Here is an 18,713-nt window from a genome sequence, read left to right as displayed (position 1 = left end):
ATTTTAACCTGCTGATAAGAGAGTTGCAGTCGAAATACTAATCGGAAACGCACGTGACATCCTCAAAAGTATCATCACCTTGACCACCTTCACTCCCTTTGGTCGTCGATTTGCTCGAGCGGGCGCCAATGATACTTCCATATGTCCCGATGGGGTGTTAGAGCCGCCCCGTGGTTTCTCGTTTCGCATGGGACACAAAGAGCATCGAATTTTCCTTCGAAGGGAGCAGAGTACCGCACTTGGACAGTTTTGTGTATTGTCGATGAATTTCAAACAGGCTCTAATTCTCAACGAGTTAAGCATGATGTTGCGAAGTGAAGGATGCATATTGTTGGCTGGTTCCTTATTTTCTGCGCTCTCCAGTATTTCTTCCCAGCTCTCCGGCCACGTTCTGCTCGATTATTCAAGGATCAGAAGTAATCACTCGAAAAAGAGGTTGCGGTAGAGAAGTAGCCACGACTACGACGTCAACGACATTGCAGGAGACCGGAACATTGTCTCTAGGTTTAACACACGCCAACGCATTTTCGTAGTAATGTACTTCTTCAATTTGACAAGCAAGTTCCAAAATAAAAACACAGAGCCGCTTATTCTACTAAAAAAAAAGCAAGAGTTTTTCAGGTTGGAGTGTCTTTCACAGAGGTAGGTTTCATGCCAATACGTTTATTTGTATGTAATAGAATACAATCCAAACATACAACACGGCTGTCTCGAGTGACCAGTTCGAGACCACACCGATCGGAACAAAAAACCGCGCACGACACAATAGGCTCTATTTATACTAGAGGCGAACTCATTTGTTGGAGCATTGTTTTAGAGACAAATTACAAAGTACAAACACCGCAAGTTCTGGCGCATTTCGCTTTTATGTCGGCCCATTTCGGCTCGAAACAGAACGAGCTAAAGACGTCGCAGTGACTTCCTGAAGAGTTATTATGATAACAGATGCACAGTAGCTAAGAAGAGGAAGATGACACTACCTAGCTCATCCACACATTTTTCTGATCCCATCACAACGGCGGCGAAAAGAACGAAGAAGCAAAAGAGAGTGATTGTCTGAAGAACCTATCAATCCAAAATTATAAAGTGTACTCAACAGTTTTGGCGACTTACACGGCTGTTAAGCATTTTGCGAGTGGAGGTAGTGTTGAGAGTACTTCACGCCCATCCACTCCTTTTATACGGTGTACATAACAATGGAATCTACAGTGTGCCATCTCTTTGACGCATAGTTTGTACAGCCGTCTCTTGTGTATCTAATGAATGACTCCTACGATCTTCCGTTGCAGTGGGCACAGCTGTTCCACAAGCTACCGATCACAAGTCAGCCACAATGGAAGCATGCGTGAAGATTATTTAGGGAAAGCGAGGCGCAGCCCATTTCGCTGCAAAAATTGTCATATCATCCACAAATTACTGCAGAAATTGTTCATCTCGGATGGACAAGTTGTGGCAGCATTGAATTTGGAGTAGATTTAGCTTATGACACTTGAACACAGCTCTGCGTAACCTTCTCGATCTAATGCGAGAACTCGCGCAGAATCCATCCATTCGCCACATTTTCATAGCCTGCAAAATTTCGCGTGTAGCGTGAACTGGCTGTCGAAACCACGAGCGCTCCGACCACCTCAAGTCGACAATGACAATGTTCGGTAATTCAGCGAAACGGAGTTGTTAGCAAAGATTCCTCGCTCCCTCTAAATATCTGACTTATTTAGGTTGGGCTTGGGTGCTGCGCTGGAGAACAACACCTCTGCGCAATATCTGGGTAACTTTTGCAATGTAACTGTTCAAGTTATGATACACTAAAGTCGCTAATTGGTTGACAGAAGACGAAAAAGACGCGAATGCGGTTATTTTCTGCTTCCCTAGTCTTGTTTATTCTTTGTTAGTAAGGAATTGTATTAAAAAAGTAATCCGATTATTACCTAAAGTATTTTGGTGTAGAGAAAGCAGATTCGTTTTTCTTATTTGGAATGGCATGAATTTCTGCTGAGAGTTTTGCTGCAAGCTTTACACTTTCTTCTTCTGTACCTGACCTTTCATTTTAAATAAGTTGGAGTATGCGGCGAAAATTTGAAGAATACAGATTTGCACGGTACTAATATCATTTAGAGGCATCACACGACGAATCTGAGGTGGTACTGATTTCAGGTGAAGTGTTCGTATACGGCAGTAGATTATGGGAAGAGAGGTGATTTCGTCCATTTCCTCCTAGTTGCCGTAAAAACGGCCCGGAAGATGCGGCCCATGCGCAAGGCTGGTGCGCTCCAATCGAACCCGCTGTAGAAAGCAGCGCGTCAGAACACTCGAAGCCGTATCTCCCGGGCGTTTCTTGCGGCAATTAGGAAGAAATGGACGGGACCGCCTTTCTCTCCATAATCTACGATCCCGTATACGAATACTCCACCTGAAATCCGTACCACCTCAGATTCGTGGGGTGATGCCTTTAATGAGTATCGTTCTCTTGAAAAGGCGGATTTATCTAAAATTTCTGAATGTTCTCTGGGAATCGCAGTCAAAACTGTTTTATTGGTCAGTCTCAAAAATTCCAGTTCCATCCAATCGATAGATCTCGAAGTCACGAATCGATTGGAGTATGAGTATTGACTTACTTGACCTAATCACCTACACCATTATTACTTGCATACCTGATTACCTGCATCTTCGCCAAAGTGTGCCGTTCTTGAACAGAACTCTGCCCAACCTTCTCGGCCTTCTGCGCGAGTTGGCATAGAATCAATCCATCCGTCGCTATTCCATATCCTGCGAAATCTGAGGTCTCGCCTGATCTCCTCAACCTCGCCGAGTGCCCTAAGGTCCTCTTTCACCTCAGTCCAGATTTTCTGTTTTTGGTCGGCTGGATTCTTCCAGCTTGAAGCGGACTAACTTCTCAGAACTCGCTTAACGAAGCGATCTGCCGGTTTTCTTGATATATGACCAAAGAAGCGAAGACGATTTTCTGTAGCTACTTTCGATGCAAGATGTTGATATCTTCCGTGTAATCCGCCGGTATACCACATCAATTTCCGCGTAGAAATCTTCATTGAGGCATACCCTAGGCCAAAGTAGCCAAGTAACCCTTTAAGCAGCTTCCTTTCCGTGCTATGCAGTCCACATCACTGTAGACGGTGCTGCCGAAGTCTTCGATCCGCACATCATCATGAGGCGAACTGCGGATAGGTAGACTTGCAGTTTGACTTCATTGGTGATGGGGATCGACCACAGACATTTCGTCAAGGAGTTAGATGCAGAAATGGCCTCAGCGTTCTGTGCTGAATATCTTTCTCATAGCTGTTGTTGTTCTCCAGGTAACAGATGTCATCGACATTCGATCAGTTGTCCGTCCACCTTGATTCCCATTCAAAGTCTCGAAGAGACCCACACCTACTTGCGCTTAAGAGGCTCGAACAAGCTTCGATGCAAGGCTGACAAAATGTTGAAGTTTTGTACTCTCTTCCGCGAATATAAGACCATCGACAAGAAGCACGTTGAGGAGATGCCCTCGATGAAGAGAGTCGAAAGTGTCGAAAGTGACTTAGAAATCCAGAAAGGCTAACCGCATCGGCTTCAAAAACCGCTTCCATTTCTAATCTTGTGCACGCACACCAGAACCTCCGACTCGGTCGGTGGTTCCTTGTTAACCGCATATATCAGTCTATAAACGTGCTCGATTTTAGGAGGAGCCGTTTCAAAGTTTTGAAGTGATCCTACCAAATTGAAAGGGTTGCTTTACAAACACCCACTCCATTGGAAGTCTCGGAAATCTTTTCATTTCCCCACTATTCTATTTTAGTAAAGCATAGGTTTTCTGCGGGTTCTTGTCCTCCCACACCTTCTCAAACTACTTCGCTCTTAAAGTTTGTCCGTTTTCCAGGTCTTTTTGCAGTTTGCCGCGTAGCTTCCTTCTCAGATGTCTTTCTTGGCTGAGATCGCCTGTGATGAGGGCTGTGCATACTGAATTATACTTGGATTTTGTTTCGGCGGAGACAAACATATTCGGCGGCATTTGAACTGGAAGTGTTTCCCTCGCAGCGTCCTGGATGCACTTTGTGAAGGAATCCGCATCGCTAAACTTCTTTCTGGTTCGCACGCCAGTATGAATAGACAAACGTCGGAAGAATTTCGCACCGCATTCTTTTTTTTTCGAGCGCGACGTTCCAAACAGTTCTGGATTTCCGGAAGTCTGACTAAGGAGAAAGCTGCTCTTCATACGTTAAAAGGGTTGAACCCTGCCACGTGAGCTGATGGCGTCGATGATTAGTTTTAAACGATGATGAGGGCCGTCTATTCACGTAAGTCGGACAGACGGTCAGCGGCATCCGTAGTGCGCTCACCCGCATTTCCCTAGCACATCAGATTGTTTTTGAAGCTCCATCTTCGCGTTTTCGTCGGTTCCGACAATGACCACCTCCTGGCTGAGTATTTTACAATTGAGGTACAATTACTCATCATAGAAGCCGTCCTTACTGTTGTACTCAGCGGTTTCCGCAGGTGCGTGAGCACTTACGATCCAGAGTCTACGTCCTCAGCGATACAGCGGTCGTACAAAGGCACATCTAGACGACGTTGGGCCAAATTCCTCCACCAGGTTATTATGGTCGTTCCTTGCCGCTATCGTGCGGCCACTTACTTTCCTTTCTTCACCAGCATCGTCGTAGTAGATAGCGAAGTTTCCGATGATGATGACGGTCTGATCTCTGATGCGTGTTTCCAGTAGGGCAGCACACAGATATCGTAGAAGACAGGACAAGGAGGTCTGATGTTCTTTGTTGGAGACTCGACATTATTCACCAGTTCAGCCTGACGAAACAAATGGTTGCTGCCAAAGAATCCATGCTCCCCTCGCCCCCCTCAGGCAGTTGACCTTTCAGGTTGTGGGCCTTGGCGATGTGCTGGAAAACACCACGCTTTTCTTCTTTTCTCGAATCTTTCGCCATACAATAGTGCAGGCTGTACAGCTCGTATGTTCCCAATGCGTACACTCGAACGCTTGATTGCGTTTAGTAGGGCCACCAGCAGTGTGATTTCAGGTAGCAAACTGATTGCAGGCACTTGAATATGCGGTTGTATATTAGAATAAAATATTAACCGGATTTTGTGGAGCGCTACGAAATCCTTGGACATATAAAATAATGTGAGTGAGATTCTGGAGAGAGACGTAAATGATAAATATAACGCCGAAAATAATTTCTTCCATTTCTTCGAACAACTAATTCCTCTGCTAAGATGAATAAGATGGAGCAATTAGTGGAAACACTAAAATATTGTTCTCATGGACCTAGATTCAAGAATTGGGGTGAAGAGCCGAAAACTGCTCCCAAGTTCTCGGGTTTTTATTTATTTACAACCTCACTTCTTATTGTTAGGTTTGTTTTAGCTTGCGTGGATGTGCCGAGGTGGCAACATGTTCTCACCTCGTCTGCACTTCCGATCGTTCGAAATCTCTCTAGCCCAACAAAGCCTTTCACCCTTTCGAAGTCGTTTGATTGGTGCCAGACTTATTTGGGGAAATTAAGACACCGACTGGCACGGCTGGCCTCCGCAAGTCCGCATATATATGTTGCATACGTGTTCATAAACATCAATCGATATTGAATTCAATCAAGGTCAACCACTCCGTTCTTCTAACATGAGTCCATTTTCTAGAAACAGGCTGCACCCTTTGTATTAGAAAACCGAAGCACGAAGGTATTCATTCACGCACTCCACGTCTTCATGCAGACGTGACGAAGTATTTCTAAGAGTCACTGTGAGGTGGGACGGCTACCTGCACCTGCAGAACGGAGCGGGTAAGTGGATGTTTACGATCCCAACACAACGCGAATCGGCTCCCTCGCTCAAGCTACTGAAAGAGCCCATAATCCGGATTATTTTCTGAATTTTCTTGAGTATTGAGTTGTAGTTTCTTCTAAGAACATTATCTCTGGCCTTTAAGTGAGCAATTAAGGTCGCAATGTCAGCGAGAATTTTCGTTCCAGAGTCTGGCTCTATGGTTCTTGCCACCGTGTGGTTCTTCCTATCGACAAGAAGTAAGGTAACGACCAAGCTGATATCGCATATCAGTGTAGCACATTGCGTTCCCGATGCGGACCGTCATCACTCTCGCTTCGGTTCTTTTCGCAGCACAAGCTTCAAAGCTGTGCCTACAGGTGCCCTGCATCCCACAGGTATGCGAGGTGACGGCTCTAGAGTAAATAAAACTAAAGAAAACTGTGATCTTCAGGCCATTGATGCGGACTTCACCTTTCTCGTCGACGTTTCTAACGTTGTCTCAGCTAACGACTTCGTGAAAGTAAGTCCAAGAATCTCTATTCCTCGCTATCCTCGTTTCAAAGAAACTTGCACGTTACAAAGCACTTCAACAGCGTCTACAAGGCTTTGACGAGCGGTATTTGTCGCAATTTTGCATTGTTTGCTATCTCCGATGAAGTCGTAGCTACATAGAAGGATAAGAAAACCGTTCGTTCTTTCTAGATCAAGAACTGGCTACTCGACTTCACATCACAACTCACATTGTCGAAGTATGACTCGCAGGTGAGTTACTGCTTGTGATTGATCTCAACTAACTTTTTTTCGATCATTCTGTACAACTGGTGCTAATTCATAGCATATTTCCACGATGAATAATATAGCTCAATATTTGAGAAAAAAACTCACACTTTTTTGCCCTTAACATAAGGCTTCGCAAGCTTTTCCATACTTTGTTCAGCTGCCCTTTCCACACCATTTCCACATATCATTGACTCCACGCTAATCCTCGCTGCAGTAATAGTCGACGTCACTTCCGCATATTTATTATATTATTTCGATTAAACACTCCGTAATTTAAGGAAGATCATATTCTTAGAGACAGCGACCATGAGAAGTGCTCTAGTTTAAAATCTCTCCACAAGCAGTTATGAAGAGATTGACAATTCTCCCAAAAATACAAGAATTCGAGAAATTTGGACCACCTGGAGTTACCGGACTGTATGACCTCTGCGAAAACACGGTCAAGAAATAACTGATGTGTTCTCGAAAAATAAGGTCACGTTCCTCACTTGTTCCACGGCGTCGTTTGTTAATATTTACTTCCTTAAAGACATCATCCCACGAATCTGGGGTGGTGGGGGTTTCAGGTTGGTAATGCCAATGCCTATGGGGGTCGTAGAATTCCTGGAAGAAGGTGATTCCGTCCATTTCTTCCTAATTGCCGCAAAAAACGCGCGCGCATTTCTGCCGCGCTCCAGTAGAACTCGTCGAAGAAAATAGCGCTCTGGAACGCTCGAAGCCGCATCGTTCGGGTCGTTTTTTTGCGGCAATTGGGAAGAAATGAACGGAATCACCCTCCTCCCCATAATCTCCGTCCCCGTATAGGCATGACCCACTTGAAACCCGCGCAGTCAAATCCATGGATATGAAACGGAGTTTTCACAATGAAATTCACAAACTCCGTTCACAACCCTACCTACTAGTGGAGAGATCCCAACGTTGTACAAACCCGAGAATGTTATCTCTTAGTGAGAAGCTCTTTCGCCAAAGTGCATTGATCGAAACCCTCACTCAGGCTCGACTGTAATCTGTCTCAAAATTGTTAAACCTACAAAACACCGCTAACACTCCGATTGAATACCGTAACCCATACTTTAAACATCCCCAGCATTCCTCCCATAAACTTAAACCAAAAGAAATTACAGTCAGAAAGTATATAACTGGAAGTATTATAAGAGCAGTATATTGTTTTTTTTTTCAGGTCACCATTTATACTTACGCCACGAGTGCTAAATCGTATGGTAGCTTGTCGTCAAGTGTCAACAGAACGAATCTTGTCAACTCGATCAACGCAATTGCACATGACAACACTAGTGACCGTAACCTTTACCAGTATGTATGGACAACAAAAGTGTCCTTATGCTCACAGAGATACTTTCGAATTTTCTAGAGCTCTAGTAAAAGAAGAATCCGAAGTGGAGGCATCGAGCGGATTTCGCTACGGATACAAACACATCATGGTTGTTGTATCTGCCGACGCGTAAGTGTTACTACCTTGCAGTCTCTTATATTGCGTACAACAAAATCCAGCAAAATTAAAGATGGACTGGAACAACGGTGCTAGGTAGCTCGATTCTTGCACAAATCACAAGAAAGTATGATATGGTCAGTCAGATTTTTAACACAACTAACGAGAAGACAGAGAATACTACGTTCAGCTGCTTGCCGTCGGATTTGGTGGTAAATCCGTCCAAAATCAAGCAACAGCACTGCCGCAGTTCACCGGACAACCTAGGTATGACGAATCGTTAGTTGTAGTTAACATTTAACATCTAAAGACTTTTATATGAAAGTCTGAACGTTCCTAAGCAGTATCTTTGGCCTTGTCTCAGCTAAATCCGCGATTATGTCTGCAAAAAGTTAAGTAGCATTGCAAAAAAAGGAGAACCACTACACATCTGCATTTATTTGGACTTCTTATCTCAATAGTTAGGATTTTACTGTACTTTTGCGCCTCAGACAAAATTCGAGAATAAGTGATTCCTAGTGATTTCCTCCAAAGATAATGGTTGCTCAGGCTACTCCGAGCTCAACAGAAATGCCTCATGCGGTAACAAAAAGACAGCAATTTCGACGAATCTTTGGGAGTAGACCATCATCATGCAAACAAACTCAAACGCAACCTACTGTTTCAAGTATACTCAGTAAATTCGCTCTGTAGATGTTTCAGTGTTCTTCCTCTAAGACTTACATATTTGAATCTCCTACATTAAATAACGTTAATCTGTTTGACACATATTATCGTTATTTAATTTAGGAGATTCAAAGAAGTAACGTAACGCAAGTGCGTGAAATAAAACGAATTATCATAGTGATGACAAATCAGGATCGGTCTTCGGGTCAAATATGAGTCAGGCCGTTACACCCAGTGACGTTCGGCTAGGAGACCTTCTATCTCCCAACACATTTAATTAATTTTCAGTCTATTCTTAACCACAACTATCGGACTCAACCAAGCTATTTTTCAGCTAATTGTCTTTGGTTAATGAATTTTTGGATAAGGTTTGGCTTCGTTCCAATTCCATAGGGATATCTCTGCGTCCTTCCTCTGCCACTACTCTAAGAAACAGCAGCATCTTGCCCATTCTTCTATGACATTATAAGACAGAGAAAATCATCTTCACTTCGTTGTTTGACTGTGGCATTTCCTTTGTTCGTCTTATTAAATTAATTCGCAGAGAGCTGATGGAACAGTAATCACTTCTGTTAGTGGTGCGAACAAGTACCCTCATAAACGTTGCATTCTCGTCCACGTTCTGTTTTTCCCGTTCAACACGGCTTTGATAGTAAGCCAATTTCATGTAAATAACCAGGAAGTTTACGATGTTTGTGTTGATATAATTCACCGCAAAGGGTGTACAAATCAAGAGAGCGTCTAAGAACTTATCAAATGAAAGCAATTGAGCAGAAGGAAGAAAGTCAGATAAAAAAGTCCTAAGGACGCTTACGATTGGGAAGACTTCTGAACAACAAAAAAAAACAACCAGTACAGGGTGATTTAGTACCATCTGGAATATTGTAATAATCATGCGGAATCCATTGGAAGTGCCATGCTTAAAAATGTAATTCACTTTAATCACCTTGACTGCTGTTCCTACATAGTTGGCCGTTTTGTCCCGTTCGTTTGCCAGACTCGCCCAGTGGTTTCTCCTTTCGCGTGAGACACGACGAGCATAGGGATTTTTCTTGAAAGACTTCGTAAGTCCTGCCATCGGGTCGGCAGTCTTCCTGCGCTGCGTTTCATGTCGAGTGGACCCCAGTCGTTTACGGCTCTGGTCCAACGGTTGTCGTTGAAACGCATCGTGTGCAGGCTGCCTTTCTTCGCTGCCGCGTTTAAAAATGCAATTACTGCAATTAGTAGCCAATTTTGTTGAAAACTCTGTTTGGCTACATAGCAATTCATTTCTGTGGCCTAGTTGAAGTTCGCTGCAAATTGTGCTCATTTAGCATTCATCTGCAGAGCTTGTCTATAAGTAAATATCGCACGTCGGTGTTGAACCAACTGTAGGTACTGAATCGATTTCCCCCAACTGCGAGGAATGAAGCGTTAGAGAGGTTACGAAACAGTATGAGCAGATGAACAAACGATCTAATGGGTCCGAGATTACAATCTGGACTGCTCAGAGAACTTGGTGAGACCTAGCATGCTGAAGGATGCTGTAGCGTAACTGTTACGCGCCAAACACCACAAAAATTACGAAGTTCAAAAACAAAACAACAGAATAACCGGAAGCTAGGAATAAAACTGAAGGGTCCCTTCTTACCCTGGAAAAAAGAAGAAGAATACGAAAAAAAGTTAATACGCTGGTTGACAAAGTATACATGTTTGTAAACTTAGTAATAAATAATCTTTGCAAGAACAATTTCGACTAAGAGGCAAACGTTACCAGCGGTAGGTTAATCGGTGAAAAAAAACACAACCACAAAAAAGAGCCTAGATAAAAGTGATTAACAGAAACAGTGAAAGCTCTGCGCATGGGAAGGAAAGCGCTGAAAAGCCATAAAGGATAAAGTCTGCACCACTGAAAAATGAGTTCTTTGTTAGTTCTGTGATTCTAAAGATCGCGATAGTGATCCTACAATTTTCTGAGATTTTTTTACACGGCTGGGAACCAGTTTCATTAGACTCCATTTTCACGTGATAGGCATTTTTTTAGATAGGCGTGAAAAGTGAGATGGGGCGTATAGTTCTACGCCAAAATGCTGGACGTGGAGGTAGTTAGTTATGCTCTTTTCCGATAGAAGCAGGAGAGCAAAGAGTAGGACATATTTCGGAAGGAATATACTGAACCGAAGATATCAATGGTTTCTTGAGATACAAATGTGAAGAGGTGATTTTGCTCAGTAAATGATAATGACGCGCTTTACGCTTGGTATGTAAATTGGTAACTCCTATTGCAGTAGAATCAATAAGAATTCGTTTATATTATATACTTATTATTATACTTATATTGCTTGCAACGTTTTCTTTGTAATTCACCTGTAGATGACTCATGTATGAGCTTGGGGAACCAATGTATGTATACTGCTTTAAATGCAGCATACCACGAATCTGACGCGGGAGAAGCTCAAGATAGGGTTGTAGATTGTGGGATCAAGGGTGCTTCCGCTTATCTTTTCCTAATCGTCGTAAAAACACGGCGTGGAAGTCGCCTTTTTTTACGACGATTTCGTTGCAACGCGCTACGCTTGTGCCCGCGCCCCATCCGCATGCGGGCGATCGAAGATCAACTATGTCTTCTCCCCAACCAATGAACTGGCTTCTGAGAGGTCTCGAATGTGTACGTAGAGAAGCGTTCTAACGTACTTCGTAGGAATGACGATTAGGGAGAGAAAGACCATCCCGGATCCCAGAATGCACCACCCTGTCTCACGCTTCTCCCCTCATCGCGGTGGAATCGTGATATGCTGCCCTCAACTTGGTGGAACTTTTTTTGTCCAACAGACATTTCGTGTGCAACAGATAGCGTGGTCCGAATTCCTTGAAGCAAACATACTGGGCTCTGCTTCTCTTTGACAAAACAACTGAATCACTACCTGTGTCTCGTTGTTAACTACGATTGGAAATCTTCAATGGTTCCAATAGTGAAAAGCATTGGCTAGTCATCTGAATTTTGTGGAAAGAGTTTCCCCAGTTCCTAATATACACTTTTTTCTCTAAGATGAGTGCAAATACTTAATTACTAATACTCAAGTTAGTTGACAATTTCCAAAAAATTAGAGAGAAAATAAGGAGAAATTGAGATTTGGTGAGAACTTCGTTTTAATAAGTTACAGAAGATTTAACATCTGCATTTTCAGCAAAACTTCGCGAAGAAGTGTTCAAGCGGTCCTAAAACAAGTAGTTCCATTTAAATTTGCAAAGTTGTTGTATGTTAGGGAACATGATCCGCCGTTAAGTAAATTGCAATGAATTAACACGTTCTTGTAACAATTTCATCCTAAAATTATCGCATCCCATGCATGAATTGACATCTTTTGCAATCTGTAACACTTCTTAGGGAACTTTCCATACTCTTCTGTGAATTTCCAGTTATAAAATTCGAAAATGAAACATAAAGCGCATCGACCACTTTCCGCTGTCATTTCACCAATTTGTAAAAGATTCTGTTTCTCTTTCTTTCGATTTCTTTTTCTCGTGTTTGATGGACTTAGACGTGCAATATTATGACTCATTCAAAAAATGACCTTCTCTATTTCAGAAGAAGTTTGCAGAAAATAAACCATATTGAAATTACTGCGCTCGGCTTCTCAACAAAACGCTTAGATTGGGAACCACGAGTTGTACATAGATATCCTCATCTATACCGGTAAAAATTAGCAAGCTGTACACACCGAGGTAGTCGAAGCAAATCCAAAAAAGGTGGACAAGTAACTTAAGTGTGTGTAAAGTGAAGAAAATCTTCAAAAATTTGCAGACACTGATAGGTTTGCAAAGGTTCCCGAATTCGAGTCGCGTATAAGTGTCGCAGTTTGTACTTATTCATTCGAAGCTGCCACTGTAACAAATTCACCGTTCGCCTCATCACACGGTAGCAGAAAGATTATGTAACAACTGAGCAGTTCTATTCGGAGTATAATCCCAGTAGGCCCATCCCCTGTATTCGTTTCCGAGCTTCAGCATCAAACTAGGATGATTTTGAGTAGTTTCCAAGCTGAAAACGGTACGGATGTGAGTCTATGCTTATTTCTGAGCCATCGGGGTCATCTTGGTTTTTAAAGCATAAGAAAAATCAAAGCAGATCAGTTCATAACGAACTTGTCTTTCCTTATAAATCTTTTCAGCAACGTCTTTTACTCTTTCAACGGCGATCAACTCCAATTCGTAACTCAGTGGATTTACATCAACGGATGCCCGTGAGTTTCACTAGATCAAATACAAGCCGCTATTCTTGTAAACGTTGAAGGTAAACATCTGCCTCGTTCAATTTTGAATGTGTTTTTAAGTGGCATTGGAATGCCCTCAACAACAATGCTTCCCACATCTCCAATTCCTAGCCAGGATCCATCCGTACCATGCCAGCTTTCGGGCCTCAATTACGATATTTACCTGATCGTTGACACCTCTTCCGCTATAAGTGCTAGTGATTTCGCTCAAGTGAGTTGAGTGTGTGAAACCAATAATTTCGGCTATGTTTTCAAAGAATAGCTGTCGGCAGCATCGATAGATCCGAGACACAAAAACATTCGGATACAAAAACTTTGATGTTTGCTGAAGAAAATCTGATCGACGTTTGAAACTTAATTTTTCCTATTTTAGCGAAGCAGTTCGATGCAACCCAGGCAGCAGCACCGTTTAGCCTCATTTTGTAAGAGTAGCACTAACGGAATTTCAGACTAGCCCCCATGGTTGGTTATACAGAGTAAGGTGCATTTGTGGGGGGTGGGGGGCCTCAACTGCATTCTTATTTCTGGAAGTGAATGACTAAGGCTCTGAAACCTAACCATTAGTTACAGAGGGTATGACATCTAGCCTACAGTTACGAAGAGGAAAAAAAAGGAAAATAGAGTTTCCAGGAAAAAAACACCAAAACTACATTTTCCCTGTTATCCACCACGTAGCAAGAGAGCTTCTCATTCATATACTTATAGTCGAGTCAAAACGGCATGAAGCTCGGTGCAGTTGAGTAAGCAGCTGTGCTCGAAGTGGTGTAGTGGAAAAGTAGCGGTTGGAATCGAGGTGGAACGTAATTCACCGATGAGTGGTGCTACCAAGGGGCCCTCTTCGACTTAAAGCGGTGCTTTCCATCGCACCGCTTCGAGCGCAGCTGCTTACGCAAGTGTGCCGAGTTTCAGGTAGTTCTGACCCGAATATACCAAAAATTTACTGTCATAGCTTCTCTTTTTCTTCCTATCCTTGTTCTTTCCACTTGAAAAAACTCGCATATTTTAGCTCTAATTCTTCATAACTCAACCACGTTCCGTGCAAATTTTCGCTCGCTTGAGCTTTAGCTCTGACCTCCAAATCCTCATACCGTACGGAGCAACTCTAACCGCTTCAAAAATTCAGACCTACTTTCTGAAAAAAACCCATAAGTTGGGAGATTTCAGCTCAAACAAGCACTGATCGACTTCGTGAGTCCAAACGCTATTGGCGACGGCAAAACACAATTCGCATTGGTGGCGACTGCTATTGATTCCGAGCTTTACGGTACGAACTTCCACAGTGGACAAGACAGGTAAGGCAAGCGTAGCAATGAGCACAAAGCCCTACCATTAGAATTGTCATCACATGCGTGTTTACAGGCAAACATTGATCGACACTATCAAAACACTTTCACAAGATGGATCACAAGGACAAACGCTCAAGCTGTAGGCTTTCATTGCACACTAAGGAATTTAGATGGATTGTAGTTCTGATTGTTAGACTGCTGATTGTAGCTCACTGCAAGCCATCACTAACACATTTCTTTCAAAGAACTACTCCACTAAGAACAAGCTGATCGTTTACATCACTGGAACAACAAGGTAGGTACTTCCTGCACCTGGTTGTGGCTGCAATTGATCGGCAATCCAAAACAAATTTAGTTGGGACACTGATCCGATCCAATACATGAAACAGCTGGCACAAACCTACGGTGTGAAAGCAGTCGCGGCACAGTGGACGTCTGGAGCAAGCATTAGTTCGTTGTCTTCGTTCGTTGGTGGTTCTTCATGCACGAATTCCGTTTCTAATCGCGCTAACCTCGCAGCTTGGATACAAACGAAAATGTGCAGGTTCGTCAGAAGAAAAAGGAAATGTAGAGCTCCTTCCTCTTCACCATACACATTTTCAGCCAATCATTCTGTCTTTAAATAACGATACGAACGAGGTGTACGGAGACGTTCGCCTGGATCTACGGGACCATCCACATCGAGCTCGCAATGAAAGTTCAGACTTAGATAGTTACTTGGCAATAAAAGAAGGAAACGTAATTCTCTTCTGAGATTCCCAGTCGTTCGAACTAACTCTATGTCATAATAACGATGGGACCTGTCGCGAGCCAACAAAAACTATCGTAACGCAACGATGATCACCCACGCTCTCTCCTATGTCTGAGTGATGCATTCTAGTGATATCCGACTCATCCGAAAAACGTGAACAAATGAGGTGATATGAAATGTAAAGGAGTTTCGTCGCCCGACAAAGATGGGTCGTAGCAGAAAAAATATAGAGATGAATGTTTTCGATTCTGGTGGCATTCCGTGGAGGATTCATTAGCGATTCATGGTAGAATCACAATTAGGAGTACATATAAATATAAGGGTTCAACAAAGAGAGAGGAAAGAATGCGATTCCACTCTTTACTCCTTAGTTCCAAGTCACTTTACAGATTCAAAGTGTCATGAAAAAGTACAATATGTAAACTGTGGAGAAGATACGAAGGAAAAACAAGGAAGAATTGCAAGAGAACAAAGTCGGGCGAGGGACAATTCAAATGAAAAAAGCATATGTTCATTTCTTCGTTCTTCTAAGAGCAATTAAAATGGTTTGCTATGCAGAGGATTAAACATGCAATGATTTTGAAGCACTTCATAGGCAGCATCCAACATTTAAAAACGCAAATATTCTCCGATCTGGCTCCCTAACAGCGTAAAATTTAATAGCCATTTTAGTGGGTAACGTTATCCGCACAATACTGAGTTAGTTTTCTTTCTCTAGTCTCAACAGCATTCACAGAACAACTAACTGACATTAGGACAGTGGCAACAAGGGTAAGGGTATGTCAAATTGTTTGCGCAGGAAAAAATTTTAATCAGCACTTTATTATGTATGAAAATCACACAAGTGCGATGAACGACAGGAATAGCGATGGAGAAGTAACGAGGTAGGAATTGGAAAGCAGACTATTTACATACTACGCAGTACAAAATCTCGTTTAACCCATTGTACGGATTATGTCCGAAAGCCATTTCATAGGCAATAAGCAAACTATTTCGTCCACAGAAAGGCCTAAATTGAAACACTGTATTTATGAACAAGACTGTTCAAAGAATGTGCTCACCTTTTTTGACAAGATAACGCCCAAGCCTTTCGACATCCATTTGCAGATCGATTGAGATCTCCTCTGCGTGGAAAAGTTTCAACGTCTGAAAAACAGGATGAAGCCATTCAAAAAGAAAGCGTATATGAGAGTTTACATTGGCAAGAAAGAAGCGCAGTCCTTCCAGGCACACTGACAGCAGTCTCCAAGAAAGACGTGCGCACATAATCTGAAACAGCGAGTATGGACAGGAGGAACAGTGAAAGAGTGTCTGTAAAAACGCACAGAAGTAGTGTTAACAGCATTGTCGACAATTGCAAAACAGGTCTCCATTGAAGCCTTGTCCAATCCACGTTTTCTTCTTTCATGTGGGTCGTAGAAGACAATGCACGCCAGTGGCACACCGCACAGAACCGAAGAGCTCTGGGGTTGCTCAAGGAGCAGAGAAGCATTCTTACTACAAGAGTTACAAATGAATTCTGTGCAAATTATTGGCATCTGAGAGCTACAAACATTTCGAACGAAAGAAAAAAGTGTAGGGAAAGCACGTAATGAGTTAAAAAGGACATCTCGACGAAACCATTCAAGAAGAACTTTGTTAAGAAAATATACGAAATTGGAATGTTCGGTCGAATATGAGTGGGCGCACACGATTTGCTCTAGTCGTCCTGAAAAACGGCGTGATACCGGCGTTTTCTTTCCCACAATGTACGTAATGCGCCTCCTGGCACACTTTCTGGTCCCTCGGGAGACTTTTCATTGGGTTCACATGAATAGATTAATGAGAAGACCTCATTGATCTTCGACCGCTTGCTCGTCGATGGGGTGCGTTCACAAGGGTGGAGCGTCTTCATGTACCTCGTGGGAACAAAAAAAGTCCCCCCCCCCCGTTTTTTTACGACGATTGAGAAGAGATGAGCCACCTCAGATTCGGTAATATACAACCCCTTCTGTTTCGTGTATGTGGTGTATATATTCAAATCTGGGCACATACAAGGTGTATAACTTACACAGTTATATGGCGAAAGCTAGCCAGATATTGCAACAAGGTGTCGATGTCCAGCATGGTGCCAAAGCCCATCAAAAAATAGGTCAATTACCAAGAAGGAGTATGGAATCTTCGGTAACAACTGTGTTTCGATACGCTGAACTGCTAGACATTGTCGACCTAGAGATACCCGGATCGCTCGGTGTTCATAGGCACTTCAAGTGACACACCAAGTTTTGCAGCATATGGGAAGTGACGAATAGAGGAATCTGTGCGAGCCGTTCCTGTAGATCAAGGAGGTTGCACAGAGGCATGTTCAAGAGCAACACGTCCCGACCGAAACACTCGAACCAGAGTGTAAACATAGAATTCATTCCCTTTGTGAAAAGGTGCTCTTCTTTGTTGATGTGACAGATACACCTGAGACAAAGAGGAAGGAAGGAACAAAGTAAGGTAGAAAGGAAAGACAGAGAAAGGAAAAAAAGAAGGGAAGAAAGGAAGCAAAGAAGGAAGAAAGAAAGAAAATATTTACCTAGCCAGAGAGTGCACTGAAGAATTACAGGTTTCCTCCTCTTCTCCACTCTTTTGGCTAGTATCAAGGCCATCACATCCCTGCAAATACTCCTGAAGAAGAAAAAAAGCTAGAGATACAAAGAAGTGAAGGAGTAGGGTGCGTGCGTTGGCACACCCGGGAAAAAGAATTTCATGCACACAGTAACGAGCTAAAGGGCACATTTAGTCTCAGCGAATTGTCACGTTTGACTGTTCGCATAGTCTCGTCTTTTATGATTCACTTTTACGCTCTCAAAAGACCATAGCTTTGTACCCGTTAAGTTCTTCCGCTATTGCAAAGTACTACAGAGGAGGTTGGCACAACAAAACAAAATAAACGAACTTTCAGCTAGATTTCTTTGGCTGGAGCGCACGATATCCATCATATCATTTATATATTTCAATCACAGAATGTTGTATACTTGAGTTTTAGCTAGGGGATTTTGTCGCAGAGTTGGATGTATCAAAGGAGTTTAAAAATTCTGTTGTGAAGTGCCTCGTTGAAACAGGTTCGCATGGAATAAAAAAAAGAGGATTTTCGCGCGGGGTTGCTAGAACTGGGGAATTTTTCTAGTGAACTTCCATCTCACACGTTCGGATGATTGAGTTTAACTGCAGCCAAATCGTTGAAATGCTATTGTGTATGATGCGAACAGTGTACTGTCAAATAATATTTAAGCAATGGTTTTATCTTGCAAAACTTCTTATTATAATCGTTATTAACTATTAGCTTCTTATTTTCTTATTAAAGAAAATTCAGTGCACAGTGGCGTGCAAATATGTGCGAGAACAAACCATTTGCAAACTCTACTCAAAAAAAAAACTACTCTCGTGGATTTGCGTAGAATCTCCATGAGTTGTAACATAACACCGTATCTTGCCAGATAGCCCACGAATCACACTACTTTTCTCCAACCATCGATGTAGGAGACACTGTTTCGCACAAATTTATTATGTTTCTTTTAGATGTATTTGGGGGGCCGCGTATACGAGTTTGATTGCTACCTGCACGTGGTGGCCCTGCTTTAACTAAACGCAATCAGGCGCTCGAGTGTACGCATTGGGAACGTACGAGCTATATAACCTGCACTGTTATATGGCGAAAGCCTCCCATATATTGCAAAAAGTCGTCCAGCATACCGCCAAAGCCCATAACCTGAAAGGTCAACTGCCTG

The 18,713-nt window shown here is 42.7% G+C and overlaps 2 protein-coding genes across 3 annotated transcripts; one reads left to right on the top strand and one right to left on the bottom strand.

Annotated features, from left to right (window-relative positions):
• Positions 1-6,086: 6,086 nt before the first annotated feature.
• RB195_010894 (uncharacterized protein) lies at positions 6,087-14,829 on the top strand (the record flags this gene model as incomplete). The annotated part of the gene is made up of 14 exons (XM_064192082.1): positions 6,087-6,170; positions 6,227-6,295; positions 6,478-6,537; positions 7,736-7,866; positions 7,925-8,014; positions 8,076-8,139; positions 8,193-8,269; positions 12,820-12,891; positions 12,982-13,132; positions 14,086-14,213; positions 14,281-14,346; positions 14,416-14,502; positions 14,563-14,751; positions 14,811-14,829. 14 exons carry the CDS (start codon positions 6,087-6,089, stop codon positions 14,827-14,829), a joined length of 1,287 nt encoding a protein of 428 aa, XP_064049665.1.
• A 1,064-nt stretch (positions 14,830-15,893) lies between these two features.
• On the bottom strand, positions 15,894-18,691 carry RB195_010893 (uncharacterized protein; the record flags this gene model as incomplete). Of its 2 annotated transcripts, none has more annotated exons than XM_064192081.1 (6): positions 15,894-15,967; positions 16,020-16,104; positions 16,156-16,227; positions 16,284-16,455; positions 17,519-17,610; positions 18,623-18,691. In XM_064192081.1, 6 exons carry the CDS (start codon positions 18,689-18,691, stop codon positions 15,894-15,896), a joined length of 564 nt encoding a protein of 187 aa, XP_064049663.1. The 2 variants fall into 2 exon arrangements, with proteins under 2 accessions (XP_064049663.1, XP_064049664.1); XM_064192080.1 differs by having other exon boundaries at positions 17,519-17,598.
• Positions 18,692-18,713: the final 22 nt, after the last annotated feature.

This window comes from Necator americanus, chromosome III (assembly GCF_031761385.1).
Source record: "Necator americanus strain Aroian chromosome III, whole genome shotgun sequence".
NCBI classification, from domain to species: Eukaryota; Metazoa; Nematoda; class Chromadorea; order Rhabditida; family Ancylostomatidae; genus Necator; species Necator americanus.
The sequence above is the reverse complement of the archived record's forward strand: the minus strand, read 5'-3'. Positions and strand labels throughout refer to the sequence as shown.